The 22,076-nt window shown below is 37.7% G+C and overlaps 2 protein-coding genes across 4 annotated transcripts in view; one reads left to right on the top strand and one right to left on the bottom strand.

Moving 5' to 3' along the window:
• The window catches only part of LOC117317372 (islet cell autoantigen 1-like), a 34,212-nt gene extending 14,520 nt beyond the window's left edge, over positions 1–19,692 (top strand). For 2 of the 3 annotated variants that reach the window (XM_033872177.1, XM_033872176.1), the window contains exons 9-14: positions 2,048–2,290; positions 3,552–3,649; positions 6,295–6,447; positions 15,460–15,717; positions 16,129–16,223; positions 18,443–19,692. In XM_033872177.1, coding sequence (XP_033728068.1) covers positions 2,048–2,290; positions 3,552–3,649; positions 6,295–6,447; positions 15,460–15,717; positions 16,129–16,223; positions 18,443–18,556 — 961 coding nt within the window. In that variant the 3' untranslated portion in view covers positions 18,557–19,692. The remainder of the gene's footprint in view (positions 1–2,047; positions 2,291–3,551; positions 3,650–6,294; positions 6,448–15,459; positions 15,718–16,128; positions 16,224–18,442) is intronic. The other variant, XM_033872178.1, reaches the window with a different exon arrangement.
• Positions 7,923–11,588, bottom strand: LOC117317370 (tripartite motif-containing protein 3-like). Its single transcript, XM_033872172.1, has 2 exons — positions 11,474–11,588; positions 7,923–10,476 (listed from the first exon to the last, which is right to left on the bottom strand). The coding sequence occupies exon 2, from the start codon at positions 10,468–10,470 to the stop codon at positions 8,263–8,265; it is 2,208 nt and encodes a 735-aa protein (XP_033728063.1). The 5' UTR covers positions 10,471–10,476; positions 11,474–11,588; the 3' UTR covers positions 7,923–8,262.
• Positions 19,693–22,076: the final 2,384 nt, after the last annotated feature.

The following is a 22,076-nucleotide window of genomic DNA, read 5'->3' as shown; positions in this document are numbered from 1 at the left end:
ACAGTTAACAACTGTGAAGTCTTACACAGTTTACAGTTCTACATGTATGTTGTATGCTTTGTATAGTTTGCATGTGTTGTTTTGCTAGTTGATGTACTATTGTACCACCAGTATGTATAGTGTTACATATATGTTTAAGTGGAGCCTTGTTAATCCAGCCACCACTAGTTCACGGGCATGGTCCCATTATCAAGCTACTGGGCCACTTGTCCCACAACCCAGCCATAACTGATCTTGTTGTCCCACTATACCCAGTCACCACTGGTCCACTTGTCCCACTATACCCAGTCACCACTTGTCCCACTATACCCAGTCACCACTGATCCACTTGTCCCACTATACCCAGTCACCACTGATCCACTTGTCCCACTATACCCAGTCACCACTGATCCACTTGTCCCACTATACCCAGTCACCACTTGTCCCACTATACCCAGTCACCACTTGTCCCACTATACCCAGTCACCACTTGTCCCTCTATACCCAGTCACCACTGGTCCCACTTGTCCCACTATACCCAGTCACCACTGGTCCACTTGTCCCACTATACCCAGTCACCACTGATCCACTTGTCCCACTATACCCAGTCACCACTTGTCCCTCTATACCCAGTCACCACTTGTCCCTCTATACCCAATCACCACTTATCCACTTGTCCCACTATACCCAGTCACCACTTGTCCCGGTATACCCAGTCACCACTGGTCCCACTATACCCAGTCACCACTGGTCCCACTTGTCCCACTATACCCAGTCACCACTGGTCCACTTGTCCCACTATACCCAGTCACCACTGATCCACTTGTCCCACTATACCCAGTCACCACTTGTCCCTCTATACCCAGTCACCACTTGTCCCACTATACCCAGTCACCACTGGTCCCACTATATATACCCAGTCACCACTTGTCCCACTATACCCAGTCACCACTTGTCCCACTATACCCAGTCACCACTTGTCCCACTATACCCAGTCACCACTGGTCCCACTATACCCAGTCACCACTTGTCCCACTATACCCAGTCACCACTTGTCCCACTATACCCAGTCACCACTTGTCCCACTATACCCAGTCACCACTGGTCCCACTATACCCAGTCACCACTGGTCCCACTATACCCAGTCACCACTGGTCCGACTATACCCAGTCACCACTTGTCCCTCTATACCCAGTCACCACTTGTCCCACTATAACCAGTCACCACTTGTCCCACTTGTCCCTCTATACCCAGTCACCACTTGTCCCACTATACCCAGTCACCACTTGTCCCACTATACCCAGTCACCACTTGTCCCACTATACCCAGTCACCACTGGTCCACTTGTCCCACTATACCCAGTCACCACTGGTCCACTATACCCAGTCACCACTGGTCCACTATACCCAGTCACCACTTGTCCCACTATACCCAGTCACCACTTGTCCCTCTATACCCAGTCACCACTTGTCCCACTCTACCCAGTCATCATTGGTCCACTTGTCCCACTATACCCAGTCACCACTGGTCCACTTGTCCCACTCTACCCAGTCACCACTTGTCCCACTATACCCAGTCACCACTGGTCCCACTATAACCAGTCACCATGTGGTCCCACTATACCCAGTCACCACTTGTCCCTCTATACCCAGTCACCACTGGTCCACTTGTCCCACTACTAAGCCATTACTGGTCTATAGCCATTGTTTGTAATTGTTGCCCACCATCTTTCCACTACCTGTAGCATCTGAAGCACAGAAAACTGTGTTCAAACTTAATACAGAGGGACCCCGTTTAATCTCAAAAAGGAATCTCCATCACTCAGCCACCACTTTTAAAGACTGTTGTCCAAGTAATCCTACCAGTAATGACCGTGTGTCATGAGTCACTACTATATTATTGTAACAGTTTCCCGTAACCCAGCCATCACTAACCCTGTTGTGCCAGCTTTAGTGTCCCTGCAATAATGCATCAGAACCACTGGATGATCAAGGCTCCGCTCTATTTTCTAGTGTAGTTGTATGTTGTAACGTGTTGTATTAGCCTGCATTTTTGCTTTTTTGGCCAGTGATTTAGAGCAAGTCAGTGAAGATGAAACAACTGACCGTAGTCCGGTGCTGAAACCGTCCTGTTTGACCGATGACACAGGCCAGGATTGTTCTGATGATAAAGACACTCAGGCCGAACCAGCTCAGGAAATACCGAAAATTCCCGCCCCTAATCATCATACATCCATCCATGATAGACTTGATCCTGATCAGCAGGAACTAGATAACCTAATAGACTTACAGGTCGATTCAGATAGTGACAGGTAGATACACAGGAACTAGATAACCTAATAGACTTACAGGTCGATTCAGATAGTGACAGGTAGATACACAGGGACTAGATAATCTTATAGACTTACATGTCGATTCAGATAGTGACAGGTAGATACACAGGGACTAGATAACCTTATAGACTTACAGGTCGATTCAGATAGTGACAGGTAGATACACAGGAACTAGATAACCTAATAGACTTACAGGTCGATTCAGATAGTGACAGGTAGATACACAGGGACTAGATAATCTTATAGACTTACATGTCGATTCAGATAGTGACAGGTAGATACACAGGGACTAGATAACCTTATAGACTTACAGGTCGATTCAGATAGTGACAGGTAGATACACAGGGACTAGATAACCTTATAGACTTACAGGTCAATTCTGATAGTGACAGGTAGATATACACAGGAACTAGATAACCTTATAGACTTACAGGTCGATTCAGATAGTGACAGGTAGATACACAGGGACTAGATAACCTAATAGACTTACAGGTCGATTCAGATAGTGACAGGTAGATACACAGGGACTAGATAACCTAATAGACTTACAGGTCGATTCCGATAGTGACAGGTAGATACACAGGGACTAGATAACCTTATAGACTTACAGGTCGATTCAGATGACTTAATTAATCATTAAAGTTGACCCAGATGGTAACAAATCCATAGTTTATATGTGACAGTAGTAGAATCGCGATACACAACCAATAATGAATTTTACTGATTTGATAAAAAATTGTTGGTACGCTAATTATGCTGATGTACACAAACTAATGATGTAGTACACAAAATGATGATATGATTTAATACAGATAATGATGATGTCATACACAATCTGATTAAGAACACATACAGATGACGTAGTATTATGTACTTTACATAGAATGATGATGTAATACACACACTAATGATTTAGTACATATTCTGATGATGTAATACACATATTAATGATTCATTACATATTCTGATGCTGTAATGCACACATTAATAATTGAGTACATATTCTGATGATGTACTACACATATTAATGATTCAGTACATATTCTGATGGTGTAATACACATATTAATGATTTAGTACATTTACTGATGATGTCATACACATATTAATGATTTAGTACATATACTGATGATATAATACACATATAATGATTTAGTACATTTACTGATGATGTAATATGCATATTAATGATTTAGTACATATACTGATGATGTAATACACATACTAATGATGTGTTACAGGCTGTTGTCACTGGAGGATGAGAGTGTCGGAGAGGACGATAAACCACAGACTGGCAGTCTACAGAACCTGTATGAAGGCGAGTCAGACAATACAGACGGTATGTTTATCCTTGACGAATTTATCTGTATATGACCAGAAGGTGTAGCATAATATTAGATACCTGTGAACTAGTTCAAACTGGGATAACTGTGAAATATACAAAAAGTATATTCAGTAGGCCTTTACGGGGGGGGGGATGATACATGTTATTAGTGGAGAATAGGATACAATGATAGAATGTATCGTTTTCTCCCACAGTTCACAGGTTTATCTCCAGTTTTTTAGACGTGAGAGATTTCTGTCAACCCCCAGGGTATGACGGATTGCACGTGCTAACCTTCTGAACCAGATGTACTTATGGAAGTAGTTGAACTCAAACTAATTTACCTTCTAGATGACGTTTTAGTTAATTAAGTGCAGTAGGTCCGGTCCCGAGGATCCCAGATGGTCACCCAGAAGACGGCGTACATACATAAATATACATGTATATCGTACTTCATATTGCTTGATTCTACATGTTTCTTCACTGTTTCCGTAATTGGGCTAGTTGGGACCGGCAAATTATCTTTGGTTACTCTTTAAAAAAAAAAAAATGGTGATCTGTGTCGTGGATATGCCAGTGAAATAATACAAGAAAAACTACATATGAATAGGCATGAAAGCTTTATTTACATTGAAAACAACTCACTTCATTCTCAACAACAGATTCGGGACCACAGATATTTTTTTGTTTAGTACACTTTTATATAGCCTATAGGCGTATACAGGTAAATGGAAATATCGCCGGCCTGTTAACCACATTCGCAAATTTAAGGTCATTTTGAGATCATAATTTGCGAAGTTATGTATTCGCAAATAAGTCGAATGAGGTGAGTTTGCGAAATTAAATACTTGCAATATATATGTAATTTACAGTAGTATCGCTGATACCTTATTTCAGTGTCTTTTTAGCTCATCTCTTCGAAGAGGGAGAGCTTATATTGTCACTCCGGCGTCTGCATCAGTTTTACAAATGTTAAGTTTTTGTTGCAAGTGTTGAAAGGCATAGTAATTTATGGTGATATGGTCCCTGTGGGGGTTAAGCTACCCCCTGCTGGAGTTAACCTTAAAGATTTTTTTGGGAAAAAAACAGATTTAAAAAATTTTTGGACTTGGAAGTGTTAAAAGGTTTTAATACATCACTTTATAATTGTACTAGGGTGCTGATATTTGGCAATAGAGTCCCTCTGGAGTAAGACTATCCTTTCCTGGAGTAAAACTAAAAAAAAAAATGGATTTCTTCTTCTATAAATTTTTGGACTTTGCATTAAGTTTATATATGTTGCAAGTGTTGAAAGGCATAGTAATACATGGTATTAGGGTCCCTGTATAGTAATACATGGTATTAGGGTCCCTGTATATATAGTTATACATGGTATTAGGGTCCCTGTATAGTAATACATGGTATTAGGGTCCCTGTGGGGGTTAAACTTATCCTTTGACGGAGTTAAACTGAAAGATTGTTTTGGGGAAAAAACAGATTTTTAATTTTTAAGTGTTGAAAGCTATTAACACATCACTTTATAATTGTACTAGGGTGCTGATATTTGGTAAAAGAGTCCCTCTAGAGTTACACTATTCCTTCTTGGAGTGGAACTGAAAAAAAAAAACAATGTGAAAATGCTCACATTAGACAATTTATACCGTTCCACATTTTTTAAGGGAGACAACTTTCAGTAGGATAATATTTTATCAAAAAAACGAAGAAATAGGTCCAAAAGCAATTATTTCATATATTTATTTAATCTACAACAGCATAGCTTGTCTTCTGAATGCTTGTCAATAAATAATTTACATATATATAAATTGGTATGGTTTTGAAAATAATGCATGAATACACAATACACAATCTGATTAAGTAAATAATATAAATATTATTAATGCAATTTGCAAAACCATACCAATTAATATATTTTGATTATTTATTGACAAACATTTGTGAGACAAGCTATGCTGTTCTCCAACAGCTCTTGTTTGGGGTTGTGATGAGTAATTTTTCAAACGAGGATATGAATGCACCAACCATGTTCATTTGTTTACAAACATACCTTGACCACCGATTTGATAATCATTCCCTCCCTAGGGATCAGTGTGAGAAAGACATCTCAACATTCGGGGAAATTCATGAATGTCCAACCCTTGCAATTGGCAAGCCTCGGATTGGACGTTCATAATTCCCCCTTGGGTTGAGATTTCTTTGTCACACCCCCAAGGCAGGAAAAGATTCTATTAGTCAAGTGAGTCAAATACATTCTGAAATATATGTAGTTGTATAGTGGAACTATATATATATAAAACTGGGCTTCACACCTGTGGCAAAGTAGCTTAAATATTTAATGTCTGGCTGGAGTTTGAAAGTCCCTGCAGGTTCAAGTCCTTGTCTGGTTGTTCTACAGGTGTAATAACACATTTAGGCTGGGATAATTCTTGTTTCATGAATATTGTGGAAGAATTTTTCAAGAAATCACATTGTAGATGGGATTTTCTTTTATAATGCATTTTATCGGGTATATATTCTGAGATTTTCAGTAAAAATGTGAGAAAAAATTCCCAGATCTCACCCACAAGCTATGTCTGTTTCAGGCCTTATATGTATCAATATATCACAAAGATAAGAGATTTAACATAATAAATGATTCTAATTACCTTTTTTAAATGTTTCAGAAAAACGACTAGAAGGCAAGACAGACATACAAGACGATGGCCAGACTTTCATGGATTTTGGGGACCTTGTAGATGATTCTCAAGAAGACTTTGATTTTAGTGGAAAAATTTTATCATTACAACAGAAGCATCCCATGTCAAAACTGGATAAAAGTAAGTCACTCTAATGTCTGTAAATGTACATGTAGCTGGGACCATATCATGAAATACTTGATATAAGATTGTAAAAGCTGTGAGGTTTGATCTACTGGCTCATGGATATTGGTTTTTGTTTTATCTGTAAGCTGAGTTGGATTACAGAATTTCTTTTCCTGTTAAGTAGTGGTTGTGTCCACGACTCCAGTTTCCATGGGTATATATGATACCTTACACCAATTGCTTGTTAGTCCTGTACCGGTGAAACTTGGGGGGGGGGGGGGGGGGTATATATGTTTCCTACCTATCCGTTCGTCCTCCGTCTGTCTGTCCATCCACTCAAATTTCTGTATTTTACCCAGCCATGCTTCGTGGTATGTTAGTGAAAGGTAATATGTAACAGTATGAGTAGCTACATGTCAAGTTTCAAGTTTCAGGTCACTGTTACTATTTTTAGCGGGGACATGTATTGCTTCAGCAATACCCAGCATGCTTGTTTTGAATGTGACAGGCCTTCTGTATGTTGTTCCGAGAGGTAGCCACATACCAGCCACTATAAATTGAACCTGCCTCAAAAAGGCCCTGGCTGTTATTAAATGCGTCTTTTTCCATTGAAATACTGGTTCTGTAAATGCTGTATAAAACTTGTTTCATTTCATCCTCATAATATTCTAAAATGCTTGATATTGATATATTGAACAACCAGATAACAACGTGTGCCGATGTTCAAAGATTTCTTGTGTGTTATTGTCTTAATTTGAAGGTGAATTGGCAATAACGTCTCGCCTGATATTATAAAACACATAGTATACTTTAGAAAGACTGTTTTCAGCTTGCCTGCTTAAGGGAAAATGTGTCTGTCATTCATCTGTGGTATTCTTTGTTAAGGGATCATCTTCCTATAGGTATATCTTTGTATGATGTTGCATTATATATACCCTGATCAGTTATTGCACCAACAAAATAGAAAACTGAATGTGACTATATATTATTTCTAATACCTCCAAAATTTTTTTTAATGAATCAGGCACTGAAAATAATCAAATCAGCCATTTTGACTTTTTGATTATTTTTGATTTTGAATTTAACAAATGTTGGAATATGCTTTGCCTAGTAAAAGAATTAAAAAATATATTTAATAATGAAAATAAAAGAAATTGAATTAAATTGAAAACTAAATATTTTACCACCTTTGTGCATACCTGGTATTTGTCCATTATAATAATAAGGCATTTTATTAAGTGATTAGTGAACTTTTTATTTTGTTCAATTTCCCTTTTGGTATCTTATTTATTTGATGACGAAAGTTGCAGCTGATGAATTTGATATATGTGGCAGAATATTTTTGAACTTTCCTTTTCAGGTCATTTTCTTTGAACCTGTATTAAGAGACCACCTTTCATATGGTACCTTTTGTTATTGGCTCCATTGGAAGGTCAAATATGACAGGTGTGACAGTTAATACAACTGTCTTTATAAAGGGGCGGATTTAATTGGTTATTATAATTACTTTATTGAATAGTATATGTGATGTCAGATGTTCATACAGTTTCATCTATCTTCCAAATTTTAACAACAAGCAATGTTTCATTTAATTTCATTTTCTACATAAAGTCTTGCATTAAAATTTAGTGAGAATTATGAAATGCTTTCACTCCAGGTATTGAGAAATAACTTCATATGACTAATTTTAGATGGTTTAAAAAAAAAAACATTTTTGCTGTAAATATTGCTTTACTTAAGATAGACATTTATAAAAGTATTTGACTCAATATATATCAAACCAGCAGAATAAGTGTGTCCGTCACATATAAGTCGATTCATTGATATCTATCACACATATCTATAGACCTTGACTTGTCCGAGTGCTTCAGTGACCACCAATGTGTCATTAGTAGTGGTCAGTGCCATGGGATGCCACAGACCATCAGCCTGTGTCAGAAGTGGCCTCTGGAACTGACCGTCTGGTTTAAGGAGAAGGATCCGATCATTATTATTGTCGGCCACAAAAAGATAGCCATACCTATCACAGCAGACACCGTAAGGCTGCAGTGTCTGGTTGTCCCGTGTGCCGTATGTGCCCTGCTGGGACAGATACGCCCCCTGGGGGGAGAATACTTTGATGTTCGGTGCTGCAGTGTCTGTCACTAAGATATTTCCCAGACTGTTGACAGACACATAGAATGGGTCAACAAGTGCATTTGTGCCATCCTTGTTGCGGGCAGTGATGGTGTTGAGAAGACTGCCATCTTTTGGGTCATGTACAGTGAGTTGAAGTTTCTGACAGTCGACCACTATGATTTGGCCCTTGTTATTGGTTGTGATGCCACGTGGGTTACGGAAATGTCCTTTGATTGAGAAGACATACTTGCCTGTCTGTGTAAAGACTTTGACGTCCTCACATTCACGGTCTGTAACTGCAATGTTGGAGTTTGTTAACACAGTTAAATCAAATGGTGTCCCAATCTTCCCCTCTCCCTCCCCACAAAACACGAGCTTCCTCTCACCATTGCTACTGAAAATTTTAATGTTCTTGTTGTCACGGTCAGCTATGACAATGCTGTTGTCTTTGGTGATGGCTACTCCTGTCGGCCAAACATCCTTGATATCATCATCACACTTGGTAGAGAAGGTGAGAGTGGTTGGTGGTGTGTTCTTAACAGAGGGCAGCAATGTGGAGGAAAGATTGGTTGCCATGGAGACAGTTTCATCACTGTTCAGTGGCACATGTCCCAGAGAAAGGCTACCAAACATGGTAGACACTGCTGCCTTAGTAGGACATGTTGGGGTGAAGTTGAGGCGTAGCTTGCTGTTGATGCCGTCCAATTCTAGATGTGTAAGTTGTGTGAGGCGATGAGTGACCAAATGATGGAGTGATAAGAGTTCTTCCCCCTGACCATGGACCAAGAGGCACTCCAAGTAATTCGCATTATCACCTAGGGAAAGTTGTGCCCGTTCCAATCCGGATATTTTATCTTCCAACAAACATATTTCCTGGGCACATGTAGATGCAACACGTTCCATTGTCTGGTTTTTGTGCTCATCGATCATGGTATGGAGTGTGTTTGCCTGGTTTTCCAAGTCAGAGAAAAGCTTGAGCTTTGCCTCCTCTACAGATGTACTGATAGAGGCCAGAAACTTACAGTACTTAGAAATAGATGGAATTTGTTTGACAAGCCCCCTTATGAGCCCTTGCATTGCCAGTTTGTACCTTGGCACAGCGGACTCCACAGAGCATGTGCTATGACCTTTGTGACCTGATGACATACATTGGCTACAGACAACTTCTTCACACTTGTCGCAGAACAATGTCACATTTTCTTGTGTATGGTTGATGCACAATGGTAATTGATGTGCACGGATATCATGGTCATACATTCCCATTTTGATCTGTTTGTATGGTGCCACCTGGTGGCTGCGTGTGACCTTTGTACGGCGATGTGCATCACTACAGCTATCACATATATGGTCATGGCAGTCGAGGCAAAGTGCAGTCGCTGGAGTTGATTTACCAGTAAAGGCACAGTAATCACACACAGGTGTGGGGCCATTTTTGTAGGTGTATAGCTCCACCAAATGCTTGAGGAAGTTGTTCACTGGGAAGATTTGAGTATTGATACTTGATGCACATATAGGACACTGGAACACCTGCCCAAATTCCTGATCTTCAGAGGAAGTGCCTTCACCACCATCGGTGGTCTGTAAATCGCATGACTTGCCGTTAGAGGAATTCTGTGTAGTTGTGGGTTTAGTCCCTAGGTTAGATTTCTTTAGAGTACTATTTCCCATGTGAGATGATTTAATGTCTTTGGAATCACAATTCTGGTTTTGGAGTTCCTGATTAGAGTTGTCTGATTCATGTATTTTGGACCTGCTGAGGTCCTGAACACAGTCTGCACAAAGACTGTGGAGGCAGGGGAGAAGGAGGGGGGATGTAAACTGTTCGGAACAGCCAGGACATTTCAGTAAATCTGTCTCAAGCAGCTCTGCTAGTGTTTGTTTTCCCTCCCCACTTACTCCAGGGTTCTTATCCCTCTCCATTGTCACCTAGAAATGTGGAACAAACATGCATTAGTCTTAGGTACATACAAATACACGAAAACATGGTTATTCTGTATCATACTTTCACTTCTTGACAATTATCCACTGGTATCAAAACGAAAAATGAATGTCTGGATAAAAGGGAAATAACTCAAGCAATAGATTAAAAAAATCACCTGTACATTGCCTTATATTAAATGTTTTTTTTATGGTTAAACACCCACTGAATAGCAAGTCATTTTGAGGTGAGGTATCGTTGTAGTAGCTGGTGGCTACCTCACTGAATAACATATAGGATGCCCATTGCAAGGCAAGGACATTTATTACAACAGCGCAGACCAGTCCATTTCTCATCCCCGAGACACACAACCCGACACGGGTAGGGAGCATCGAACCACGCACCTCAGATCTGCACCTGAGGTTATGCAGGTTGATGCATGCTCTCACTGACTGAGCTATCACAACTCCTTAGGGAGAAAGCTGTTAAATTTTCTATGTCTAAGGGAAAGTACTTATTTAAAAGAAGGACAAGTGTGTAGTGGAAATGTTCTTCGTAATTATGACTGTCTGAGTTAACACATTGTTAATATAAAGTTACACAATAAGACATTGAAATAAAGGGAGGTAATCCCATTGTTAGCCTTTGAATTTAGCCATGCATTCAATATTGATGTAGTCATTGTTACCAGAGTTAATGAAATAGATTTTCTCTAGAGCTTAATCTCAGTAGAGCACAGGAATGGTTAAAAAATGATCATATATACATGTAACCACAATGTAAATGCTGATATGTGATTATTATTTCTTTACATTTTCAAACAAATTATGAAGAAATGTAGATCATAGCTGATATTGATTGCTGCTATTTTCCTATTGTATTTTTTGCACAAAAAAATCCTCAGTAATTCTTTAAAATTTCACATTATGGATAAATCAGGAAGTTAAGATAAAGATAATGTCACATAACATATCTGGCTTGGCTTGTTATAAACACGCGACTCACCTGCGGAGGATTTAGTCCTGGTGTCCCTGTCAGTAGTCAGAACTGTCATAGAAAGTATGTTTTTATGTTACCTACGACGACACTGTCGGTTCTTCCATTTACCATTGTAATCCCACCAGCCATTATAGTCTGTTCCAGAAAAGTTTATTAACAGATTTATTTTCTCCCCACACACAGCATGAAGCTGTAAAGCTCTTTCAACATAACTAAGCTTGTCAGGTATTTTATGGCTGACATTGAGTGATCAGTTGAATTCAGATTTTTGGATTGAACAATTTAAGATATTTATTTAGGTTATATTTTACAGTTTGGTCATGTTTTTTGGGTGCATGGACAAAATGTTGGGGGCTGTAAAATATTCAGATGGACAGGGTATTGAGGCAGTCAGTTGTACAGAGTGAACGAAGTATTTGTACTTTTATTTTTTGAGGACAAGGTCTTTTCTCTATAAGTGGACCAGGATACATGTGTATCATTTACTATTCGTGTGTTCGGCAGATAAGATTATGAGTGCATGGCTGTTGATAAGGACAAAGCAAATGTGTGCTGGGGAACTGAGGTTCGGAAGAAAGAGAGACAGATTTCTTGACATTTAAAAATAATGATTTAGAACATAATGAAAATAAAAAAGATATTTAAGAGACAATTTTGATATTTTTTTAAATTTTTACATTATGCAGGTATCAACCAGTATTGTGGTTCAAAATGTGCCATGTTTAGTGTAGTCGCGAGTCTTTTTTCAGGTTTCCAGGATCAAAAAAAATTGTTTATCTTGTAGTTATTTTATAAAATTTTGATAACAAAATCTGTAGATTTATGATATGTTCCAGTATAATTTGGAACAGACTATAATCAGAGTCCTGTGTCTAGGCACTGCAAGTGTTTGGTAATGTATTGAGTATTTAGTTGATTGGTTTTTACCGAGTCCAGTTCTATAGAGCATCGTTAGTATAACAAACAAAAATCAAACGATTCATTATAATCCATTTACATGCATTTTTACTAAATTATAGTAATCTACTTAGCATATTAATAAAGTTACAATTAATAAAGAGGGAAAAATGAAAATGAGCTTAACACATTTAGTATATTGTGATTGACAGTTTTCTTTAAGCTGACAATGCTTAGGCATGAAGTAGATTATTGATCAGTTCATTGATCGCGTATTGAAAAGAGGCTTTCACCACATTTTATATGGCTGAGGTTTTACTCTACACAGCACTATATAAGTGTTTAAAATGACAAAACCTCCCCTAGTCTGATCGGTAATGCTTCCTTAATTATCCAGTATTCAGAGAAGGACAATGCATAACTACAGGTATGTGGCATTAAAAATGAAGTTGTTCTATTGGATATAGCTGTTTTGTTATATTTAAATGATCGGGTATTCAATTCTGAATTTCACGGCCGTCTTTCGTTATTGAGTTTGAAATTGGTCTCAGATCCACAGAATGTATATGTATACTTAGACATTTTAATATCAGCTTTTCACCGTTCTTAAAGTAGAGGGAATCATTTAAGTTAAAAGATATTTAATGCTTCATATAATTATGCTTTTCAATTTAAAAGTTAGAGTATGTACATAAAAAGTAACTATAAAGATATTTTCTAAACTTTTAATTTTGAAATTACTGTTTTTTCAATTAATCTTTTAATGTTTTCATTTTGGACTGAGAAAAAAATGACAATTTCTTTAAATTTAAAAATAAAAAAAAATAAAACAAATTAGTAAACAGCTATTTTCATGACTCGGGAAACTTTCAAAAGGACAAAGTGCAGATTTTCACTTTGATAAATAGTGAATTAAAACTTATTTGACATATGATTGTGCAAAATTGATGATTGTTTTGGCTGTTCTGTACCATGAATTAAGATAATACAATTTAATGAGAACCAATACATTCATTTAGTTCAACTGTTTTTCAAAAGTCATAATGAAGATTTAAATTGGTGTCCTTCCCTAAAATAGGAGGAATAGTAGCATTAGTATAAATAAATCTTCAGCATTGTACAAACAATTCAATTTCTTTATATCGAAATGCAAGAGATACTGCATGTATAGGAGTTAAAATATTTATACATGTAAATATATATATTACAATTACATTTATTTAAGATAGTGGAGAACATCAATTAAAATACAAGACGAACCATATAAATGTTGTCAACATACAAAAGAAAATATATAAGCCTTGTCAGTAGCTAAATGATGGAACATACACATTTTATCAGGTATTAAGGACTTCATTTTAGGAGTAGCCTGAATTAAATACATATGTACCAGGGTTTCTCAATTGTTTTACATCGTTTCATGTGAATAATTAAAACATAAATAATAGTGTCTATTAAACTAAATACAAATACAGTACATTTTATTTGAGTGTCACACATTATTGTAAAATACAGTGATATAAACAATATACAATATTACTAACAAAGGGATGTCCAGACAAACCAGACTTGAGACACTTTCGGTAAACATGTATATACAAAAGTCATCATTAATATACAAATAGTATATTTATAAATTAAAGCAACAATAATTATTGTAAAACTTTGAACAGACCAAGATTTGTTATAAATGTTAATATCAGTGTCTCATCAAAGTATATTTAAATGTATATCAAATGTATATAGAATTACTTGTCTCAATCATGCACTTTGAGAATAGGGGCCGCGGTGGCCGAGTGGTTATTTAAGGTGCCCCGACACTTTATCACTAGCCCTCCATCTCTGGGTTGCGAGTTCGAAACCTACGTGGGGCAGTTGCCTGGTACTGACCGTAGGCCGGTGGGTTTATTTCGGGTACTCCGGCTTTCCTCCACCTCCAAAACCTAGCACGTCCTTAAATGACTCTGGCTGTTAATAGGACGTTAAACAAAAACAAAACAAAAATTTGAGAATAAGACTCACTGAATAGTTTGCCAGCTGGTTGTCCACACAGCTCTCTTTGTATGTATTGTAAGATGAAGAAATATACAGGTGTTTAAAAGGAATTCAATTATTAGGTTCAGTAAATAGTGTGTTGGCACTTTGATTGTAATGTTAAGTCAACCCTGATATTGGCCATTAAAATACATTGTAAAGAGGGATTTCCCAAAATCTGGAGATTACTGTATTTTTTAAATATATAATCAGGAAACAAAACTAGATTAAAGTTTAGAAGTGCTAGAATTTAGCAGTTTTTTGCCTAAACCTGGAAAGCTATAAGCAAGTACATAATATGTAAAATCATGAAAGTTTATTTTTAAAAAATATTCAGGTTGGAACTTGACTGAACACGAAGTACATAATATATTACTGTACATAAATCATCAGATTTTACTTTGGGTTCATAGGGCAACTTTATAGTTAAAACAAAAAAAATTACTTTAAGCTCAACGAAATCTGATTCATCAATTAAAACATTGGAATAAGATTTTGATATGAGCTTAAAAATGGAATACTTCTTACCTGTAGCTAAAACAATATTTGATTTCCCTTTTAGCTCAATGGATGACTAAAAAGTCAAGTAATTAAAATTGATTAAAACCAGATTCAAAAAACATTTTAGAACATGATAAGAGCTCAATTAATCGTAACTTAATGATTTCAAGGTTTAAAAATATAAATATAAATTCCAGTTAGAATTTCATAACATTTTTTGCTATATCATAACAGAGTTGTACTTTGTATATTTATAATGAGGTTAAACTGGTTGGGATAGAAATGATTGAAGAGGTTTATTTACAGTAATGTATTTAGATGTGTATACATGTTTGAGGGGCCAAGTGGTTAAGGTGTCCCGACACTTTATCACTAGCCCTCCACCTGTGGGCCACGAGTTCGAAACCTACGAGGGGCAGTTGCCTGGTACTGGCTGTAGACCAGTGGTTTTTCTCCAGATGCTTCTACTTTTCTCCACCTCCCAAACCTGGCACATCTGGCTGTTAAAAGGACGTTACATAATATAAAACCCAAATCAATACATGTTTGATGTTTTACAGGTAAACAGGACTTACTCTGTGATGATATTGAACAGGAGGAGGTCGAGAAGGATGACATGACAATTCTCAACGAGATATTAAATGCCCCATCAACAGGGGGTGACGACTTCACGCGGGAATGGCAGGCGGTTTTCGGAAATGTGCCACTGTCTTCAGGGACGACGTACACACCCGTGGAAAGTGACCAACCAGCTCAGCCCGCCGAGTTCATGCCGTCAAATCTTCTCGACCTCAGCAAGCACATCAGTAATCAGTCTAGTAAGTTTGGATCATGTGACAGTCATAACACTGATACCATATCTCTTGAGAGTCCTGCATCCTGTACATAGCCAGGGCAGAATTTCAGTATAACTCTGCTGTGTACACACTGAATGCTTTCTGAAACAGTACATATATAGATAATGGTAGGGAAATTTGAATTGTCTCCCTTTAGAATCTACGCAGAAATGACAGGTTTACTCTGAAAACCAACAATAGGAATTTTGAAAAGTTGACCTATTAGAAGTGAGCTAGTGATGCTTGAATATTTAATATGAAAAACAATAGGTGCAAATGTATTTGTATTTGTACACCAAGGATCAATAAGAAAAGAAAAACATTATTGTTAATTCTTGAAAGTAATAAAAATCTGCAGATATGTATGTATATTGCGAATTATGTTTCTTATAGGTGTATCAACTAATGCAGGAACACAAAGCTCCAAACATAACAGTGCTTCCGGTCAGGATCTACAGCAATCAAAACCTAAAGGGGCTAGTAAAAAGGTAAGGGGTCACAAACTACAGCAATTAAAACCTAAAGGGGCTACAAAAAAGGTAAGGGGTCACAAACTACAGCAATTAAAACCTAAAGGGGCTACAAAAAAGGTAAGGGGTCATGAACTACAGCAATTAAAACCTAAGGGAGCTAGTAAAAAGGTAAGGGGTCAGGAACTACAACAATCAAAACCTAAAGGGGCTAGAAGAAAGGTAAGGGGTCACGAACTACAGCAATTAATACCTAAGGGAGCTAGAAGAAAGGTTAGGGTCACAAACTGCAGCTATCAAAACCTTAAGGAGTCAGTAAGAAGGTAATTAAGGGGTCACGAACTACAGCAATTAAAACCTAAGGGGGCTAGTAAAAAGGTTAAAGTCCATGATTTAAGAGCCAATGGAGCTACATGTATTTAAAATTTAAGGGGTCAGGGACTAGAGTAATGGAAACCTAAAACCTAAAGGAGCTATTGAAAAAGTAAGGGGCCAGAAATTACAGCAATTAAAACCTAAAGGAGCTAATAAAAAGGTAAGGGATCATGAAATATAGCAATGAATACCTAAAGGAGCTAAATGTAGAAACAAGGTAATTAAAGGGGCCAGAAACTACAGCAATCAAAACCTAAGAGAGTCCGTAACAAGGCAAGGGAAATACCGCGATGAACACCTAAAGGAGTTATTATAAAGGTAAGGGATCAGGAACTATTGCAATCAAAACCTTAAGTAGTAAGGTAAAAGAAAAGATGCCAGAAAGTATATGCAATTAATACGTAAAGGAGCTGTAACAAGGTGAGGGATCAGGACTTCATCCAAAGGAGGCTAATTAAAAGATAAACGGTCAGCAGCTACAGTAACGATGAATGTAAAAGTTTAGAACCTTTTCATAAATTTGAATGGTGATCAGGATCTACTGACTTAAAAACCCGGGCCGCAGTGGCCGAGTGGTTAAGGTGTCTCAACACTTTATCACTAGCCCTCCACCTCTGGGTTGCGAGTTCGAAACCTATGTGGGGCAGTTGCCAGGTACTGACTGTAGGCCGGTGGTTTTTCTCCGGGTACTCCGGCTTTCCTCCACCTCTAAACCTGGCACATCCTTAAATGACGCTGGCTGTTAATAGGACGTTAAACAAAAACAAACAAACTTAAAAACCCAAGGGAGATAATCAACTGATATTAATATTTAGCAATATTTTTTTTTTTTTTTTTATTTATTTATTATCTGGCCTCAAGGGCGGGTGAGCTTATGCCATGGCACAGCATCCGTCATCCCTTGTTTGGCATCAAACATTTCTTTTAAATCCCTACTAGTTTTGAACGCCTAAATAGATTTTGATGAAATTTTGTCTGGAGCATTATTTGGCAAAGGAGTCCTTATGTTGTATAAACCGAGGATGTGGCTCCCCAGGGGCCCAAGGGCTCTAAATTCCTACTAGTCCTGAACGACTTTAATGGATTTTGAAGAAATTAGGTCTAGAGCATTATTGGGCAAAGGAAAATCTGATGTTGTATAAATCAAGGATGCAACTTTTATGGGGCCAGAGGGGTGGGGCCAAATATTGATAAATAGAGGTAAATCTCTACTCATGGTCCTGAATAACAAAATGGATTTTGTCTGTAGCAATATTGAGCAAAATCCTCTTAATCCCTGCTAGTCCTGACACCTGAATGGATTTTGATGAAATTTTGTCTGAAGTATAACTGGGCAAAGGAGATACATGGAGGATGTGGCTCCTCTTTGACTGGAGGGGCAGGGCCCAATGGGGGAAATAGGGGTAAATGAGTTGAATTTCTACTGGCCTTGAACAAATGAATACATTTTGATGTAATTTGGTCTGGAGCATTATTAGGCAAATGGGATCTAACGCATGACAGGATTTGGGGCCATCTGTAGTTTGAACAATTGTTGGGAGAGGCAGTTCAAAAGTAGGAAAATATTTTAAATATAACTTAAATGATGGTTTTTGCCCTAATTACTGAAATATCCAAGTAATCAGTGTAGGCCCTCTTGACCTCTTGTATTGATAGTAATTCTGTAATTCATATGCTGGTACAAGCAAAAAAAATTCAGAATTATCTTAAGCATCATAATGGAATTTGTGTATGCATTTGTAAAAAAATTAAATAGAACTTTGCATATACAAATGTACATCATGTTCAGTTAAAACTTTGTAATAAATTTTATTATTGTTTATATAAATATCTGTGTGTAATAGGATTTTATTTCTTTCCAGGGTGAGAAGAAAGACATGTCAGCTTGGTTCAACTTATTCGCTGACCTTGACCCTCTGTCTAATCCGGACGCAGTCGGTAGATCAGCTGACGACATGACTGATGCCCAAATGTAGAAATGTTCAATTTTGTTCTCTGTACCATATTAGTAAGATTCAATCTGATGAAAATGTTGATGATTTCCTACCGTCATTAGTGACCAAGTGGAAATTATTGATTCAAGGACAATGTACGGAGCTACTTTTCTAAATTTGAAGATTCTGTTAATATAATGAGAATTTAATTTCAAGTTTAAGATCTAGACAATGTTACCAATGTCTATAGCTTTATGACATTGGTTCAGGTACATGTAGGTTCATTCTCAGACTAGGTTCATTCCCAGACTTGGAGACACTTTTTGGTTTCCGTAAGATACAGATGAATGTGATTATCCACAGAAAATGTATTCGGGTGATAATTTAGAAACAGTTGTCTTACGTAAAAGTCTGACTATTCTTAAAATAGCCTTTCTGATATTACAATGATTAAAGTCTGTTAGTGTGTTATACAAAGTACAATCAATATGAGTGTCAAATGACCAATTCATTGTACACAGTGATTAAATTACTTAAAACTTGTCTATAACAAATTCCATCGGACCAAAGGAAATTTTCTGTTATATCCAAAATTTAAGATTAAGAAAGCTGATCCAAAGTTGATGGTTTTAGTTTATTTCCTCTTAGGAAAGTTTTACGGTTTCCCGTAGTTTGATTCTTGTACTAAACTCTCTAACACATCCTGACAAGATCTTCTATATATTTCAAAACTTTTTCAATTTAAGATCTGAGAAACTGATCATGAAACTAATGTATCTTAGAAATTCCTGTTGAATCTTGTTTTTATCGAACACTAGGGACCTAATTCAATAGTTATCGACAATATTTACAAAAAATGATGTTTGGAAATAATTGTGTCAAAACAATACAATGTATTGACACAATTATTTCCAAACCTCATTTTTCATATTTAGAATTCGGTCTTGCATCTGTAGATTCAATATATAGTAGTTACTGTGTCCATCAGGCCATGCAGGTTTGTTTCCAAAGATTATACCAATAACCAGAATTGTTCATTTTTTGAAATTCCATAATTAAAAAGTGCACTGTTTTATATATATTATAAATGTGGATGTGCAATATAGATTAAGAATATTTCAAAAAAGTGTTGGGGATAGGAGGAAGTCCTAAAGTGAATTTTTTTTTATGGTGGTGCATTTTTAGGTCATCTGACCCGAAGGGTCAGGATGACCTATAGTCATCATGCTTCGTCCGTCGTCGTGCGCCGTGCGCCGTGCGTTGTGCGTCGTGGGCCGTGCGCCGTGTGCCGTGCGTAAACTTTTCACATTTCAATCTTCTTCTCAAGTTCCACCAGTGGGATTAAGCTGAAACTTGCCTGAAATGATCCTGAGATGGTCCTGACCAAGTGTTGTTATTTTTCGGGTCAGTCCGAAATCCAAGATGGCCGCCATAGCTGCCATTTTGAAAACACATTTTAAACTTCTTCTCAAGTTCCACCAGTGCTGTTGGGCTGAAACTTGCCAGAAATGATCCTGAGATGATCCCGACCAAGTGTTGTTATTTTTCGGGTCGGTCCGAAATCCAAGATGGCCGCCATAGCCGCCATCTTGAAAAACACATTTTAAACTTCTTCTCAAGTTCCACCAGTGCTTTTGAGCTGAAACTTGCCTGAAATGATCCTGAGATGATCCTGACCAAGTGTTGTTATTTTTCGGGTCGGTCCGAAATCCAAGATGGCCGCCATAGCCGCCATCTTGAAAAACACATTTTAAACTTCTTCTCAAGTTCCACCAGTGCTATTGAGCTGAAACTTGCCTGAAATGATCCTGATATGATCCCGACCAAGTGTTGTTATTTTTCGGGTCGGTCCAAAATCCAAGATGGCCGCCATAGCCGCCATCTTGAAAAACACATTTTAAACTTCTTCTCAAGTTCCACCAGTGCTTTTGAGCTGAAACTTGCCTGAAATGATCCTGAGATGATCCCGACGAAGTGTTGTTATTTTTCGGGTCGGTCCGAAATCCAAGATGGCCGCCATAGCCGCCATCTTGAAAAACACATTTTAAACTTCTTCTCAAGTTCCACTAGTGCTATTGAGCTGAAACTTGCCTTAAATGATCCTGATATGATCCCGACCAAGTGTTGTTATTTTTCGGGTCGGTCCAAAATCCAAGATGGCCGCCATAGCCGCCATCTTGAAAAACACATTTTAAACTTCTTCTCAAGTTCCACCAGTGCTATTGAGCTGAAACTTGCCTGAAATGATCCCGATATGATCCCGACCAAGTGTTGTTATTTTTCGGGTTGGTCCGAAATCCAAGATGGCCCCCATAGCCGCCATTTTGAAAAACACATTTTAAACTTCTTCTCCGGTTCCACCAGTGCTTTTGAGCTGAAAATTGCCTGAAATGATCCTGATATGATCCCGACCAAGTGATGTTATTTTTTCGGGTCGGTCCGAAATCCAAGATGGCCACCATAACCACCATCTTCAAAAACACATTTTAAACTTCTTCTCAAGTTCCACCAGTGCTGTTGGGCTGAAACTTGCCTGAAATGTTCCTGAGATCATCCCGACCAAGTGTTGTTATTTTTTAGATTGGTCTGAAATGCAAGATGGCCATCATATCCGCCATCTTAAAAAACACATTTTAAACTTCTTCTCCAGTTCCACTGGTGCCATTGAGCTCGAAATTGGTGAGAATGTTAAGGAAGGAGTGCCAACAAAGTGTTGTTATTTTTTCGGCCTTGTAAAAACTTTGAAATGGCAGCAATGGCGGCCATTTTGTAACATGATTGCGCAATCATGGTTTTCCTGACCGTTAAGGCCCCTGGGCCTCTTGTTATGAATAAGAATGTGCAATAAGAGTTTAACGAAGTGGTATATCCCATAATCGTACAAGATTCTAAAAATAGTACAGGGGGATTCCAGGAAAAGTAACTGAAACAACTGGACTTTTTCTGATCTGTCAGTGTTATTGTTTTCATGGGAAAAAAGCTCTGATGCTGATTTACATACCAAAAATTGTGTTAGTTACCCAATATTATGATTCGTTACTGTGTTCGTCCTCCATCATTTTTGTTTGTTTTGTTTTGAAGTCTGTCAATCAGTTGGTCATTGTAAGCCTCGCAATCCACAACATATTTTCCTGAAATAGGCTATAGATTTGTTAGTCAGTAACCATTGAAGTAGATTTGAATTTGTCAACAGGCAATCAAAGTCCTTGGATGGTAGTGCTATAATTGGTTGCTGTACCAGCCATATTGTGGGGTATGCACATGGATATAAATAGTCTACTTTGATTGGCTCACAAGCATACTTCATACTCAGTGATTGGTTACCTGCTGTCTGTGATGTCACTATTCCTAGGGTTACAATTGGAGAAATAATTGCAAACAAAAGGTGCTTGATAAAATCAGAGAGATCTGAATAACTATATAGGATTTTTGGACATTGATCTGCTATTCCACACACGGCGGCCCTGTTATTTGGCTATAGTCAAAAATAGATAAAATTAGAGAGACAAGCCTATGAGAGAAACTCCACAGTACCATCTGACCAACAGGTTATCAGTTGCTG

Source organism: Pecten maximus, chromosome 19, assembly GCF_902652985.1.
Source record: "Pecten maximus chromosome 19, xPecMax1.1, whole genome shotgun sequence".
In the NCBI taxonomy this organism is placed as follows: Eukaryota; Metazoa; Mollusca; class Bivalvia; order Pectinida; family Pectinidae; genus Pecten; species Pecten maximus.
The sequence above is the reverse complement of the archived record's forward strand: the minus strand, read 5'-3'. Positions and strand labels throughout refer to the sequence as shown.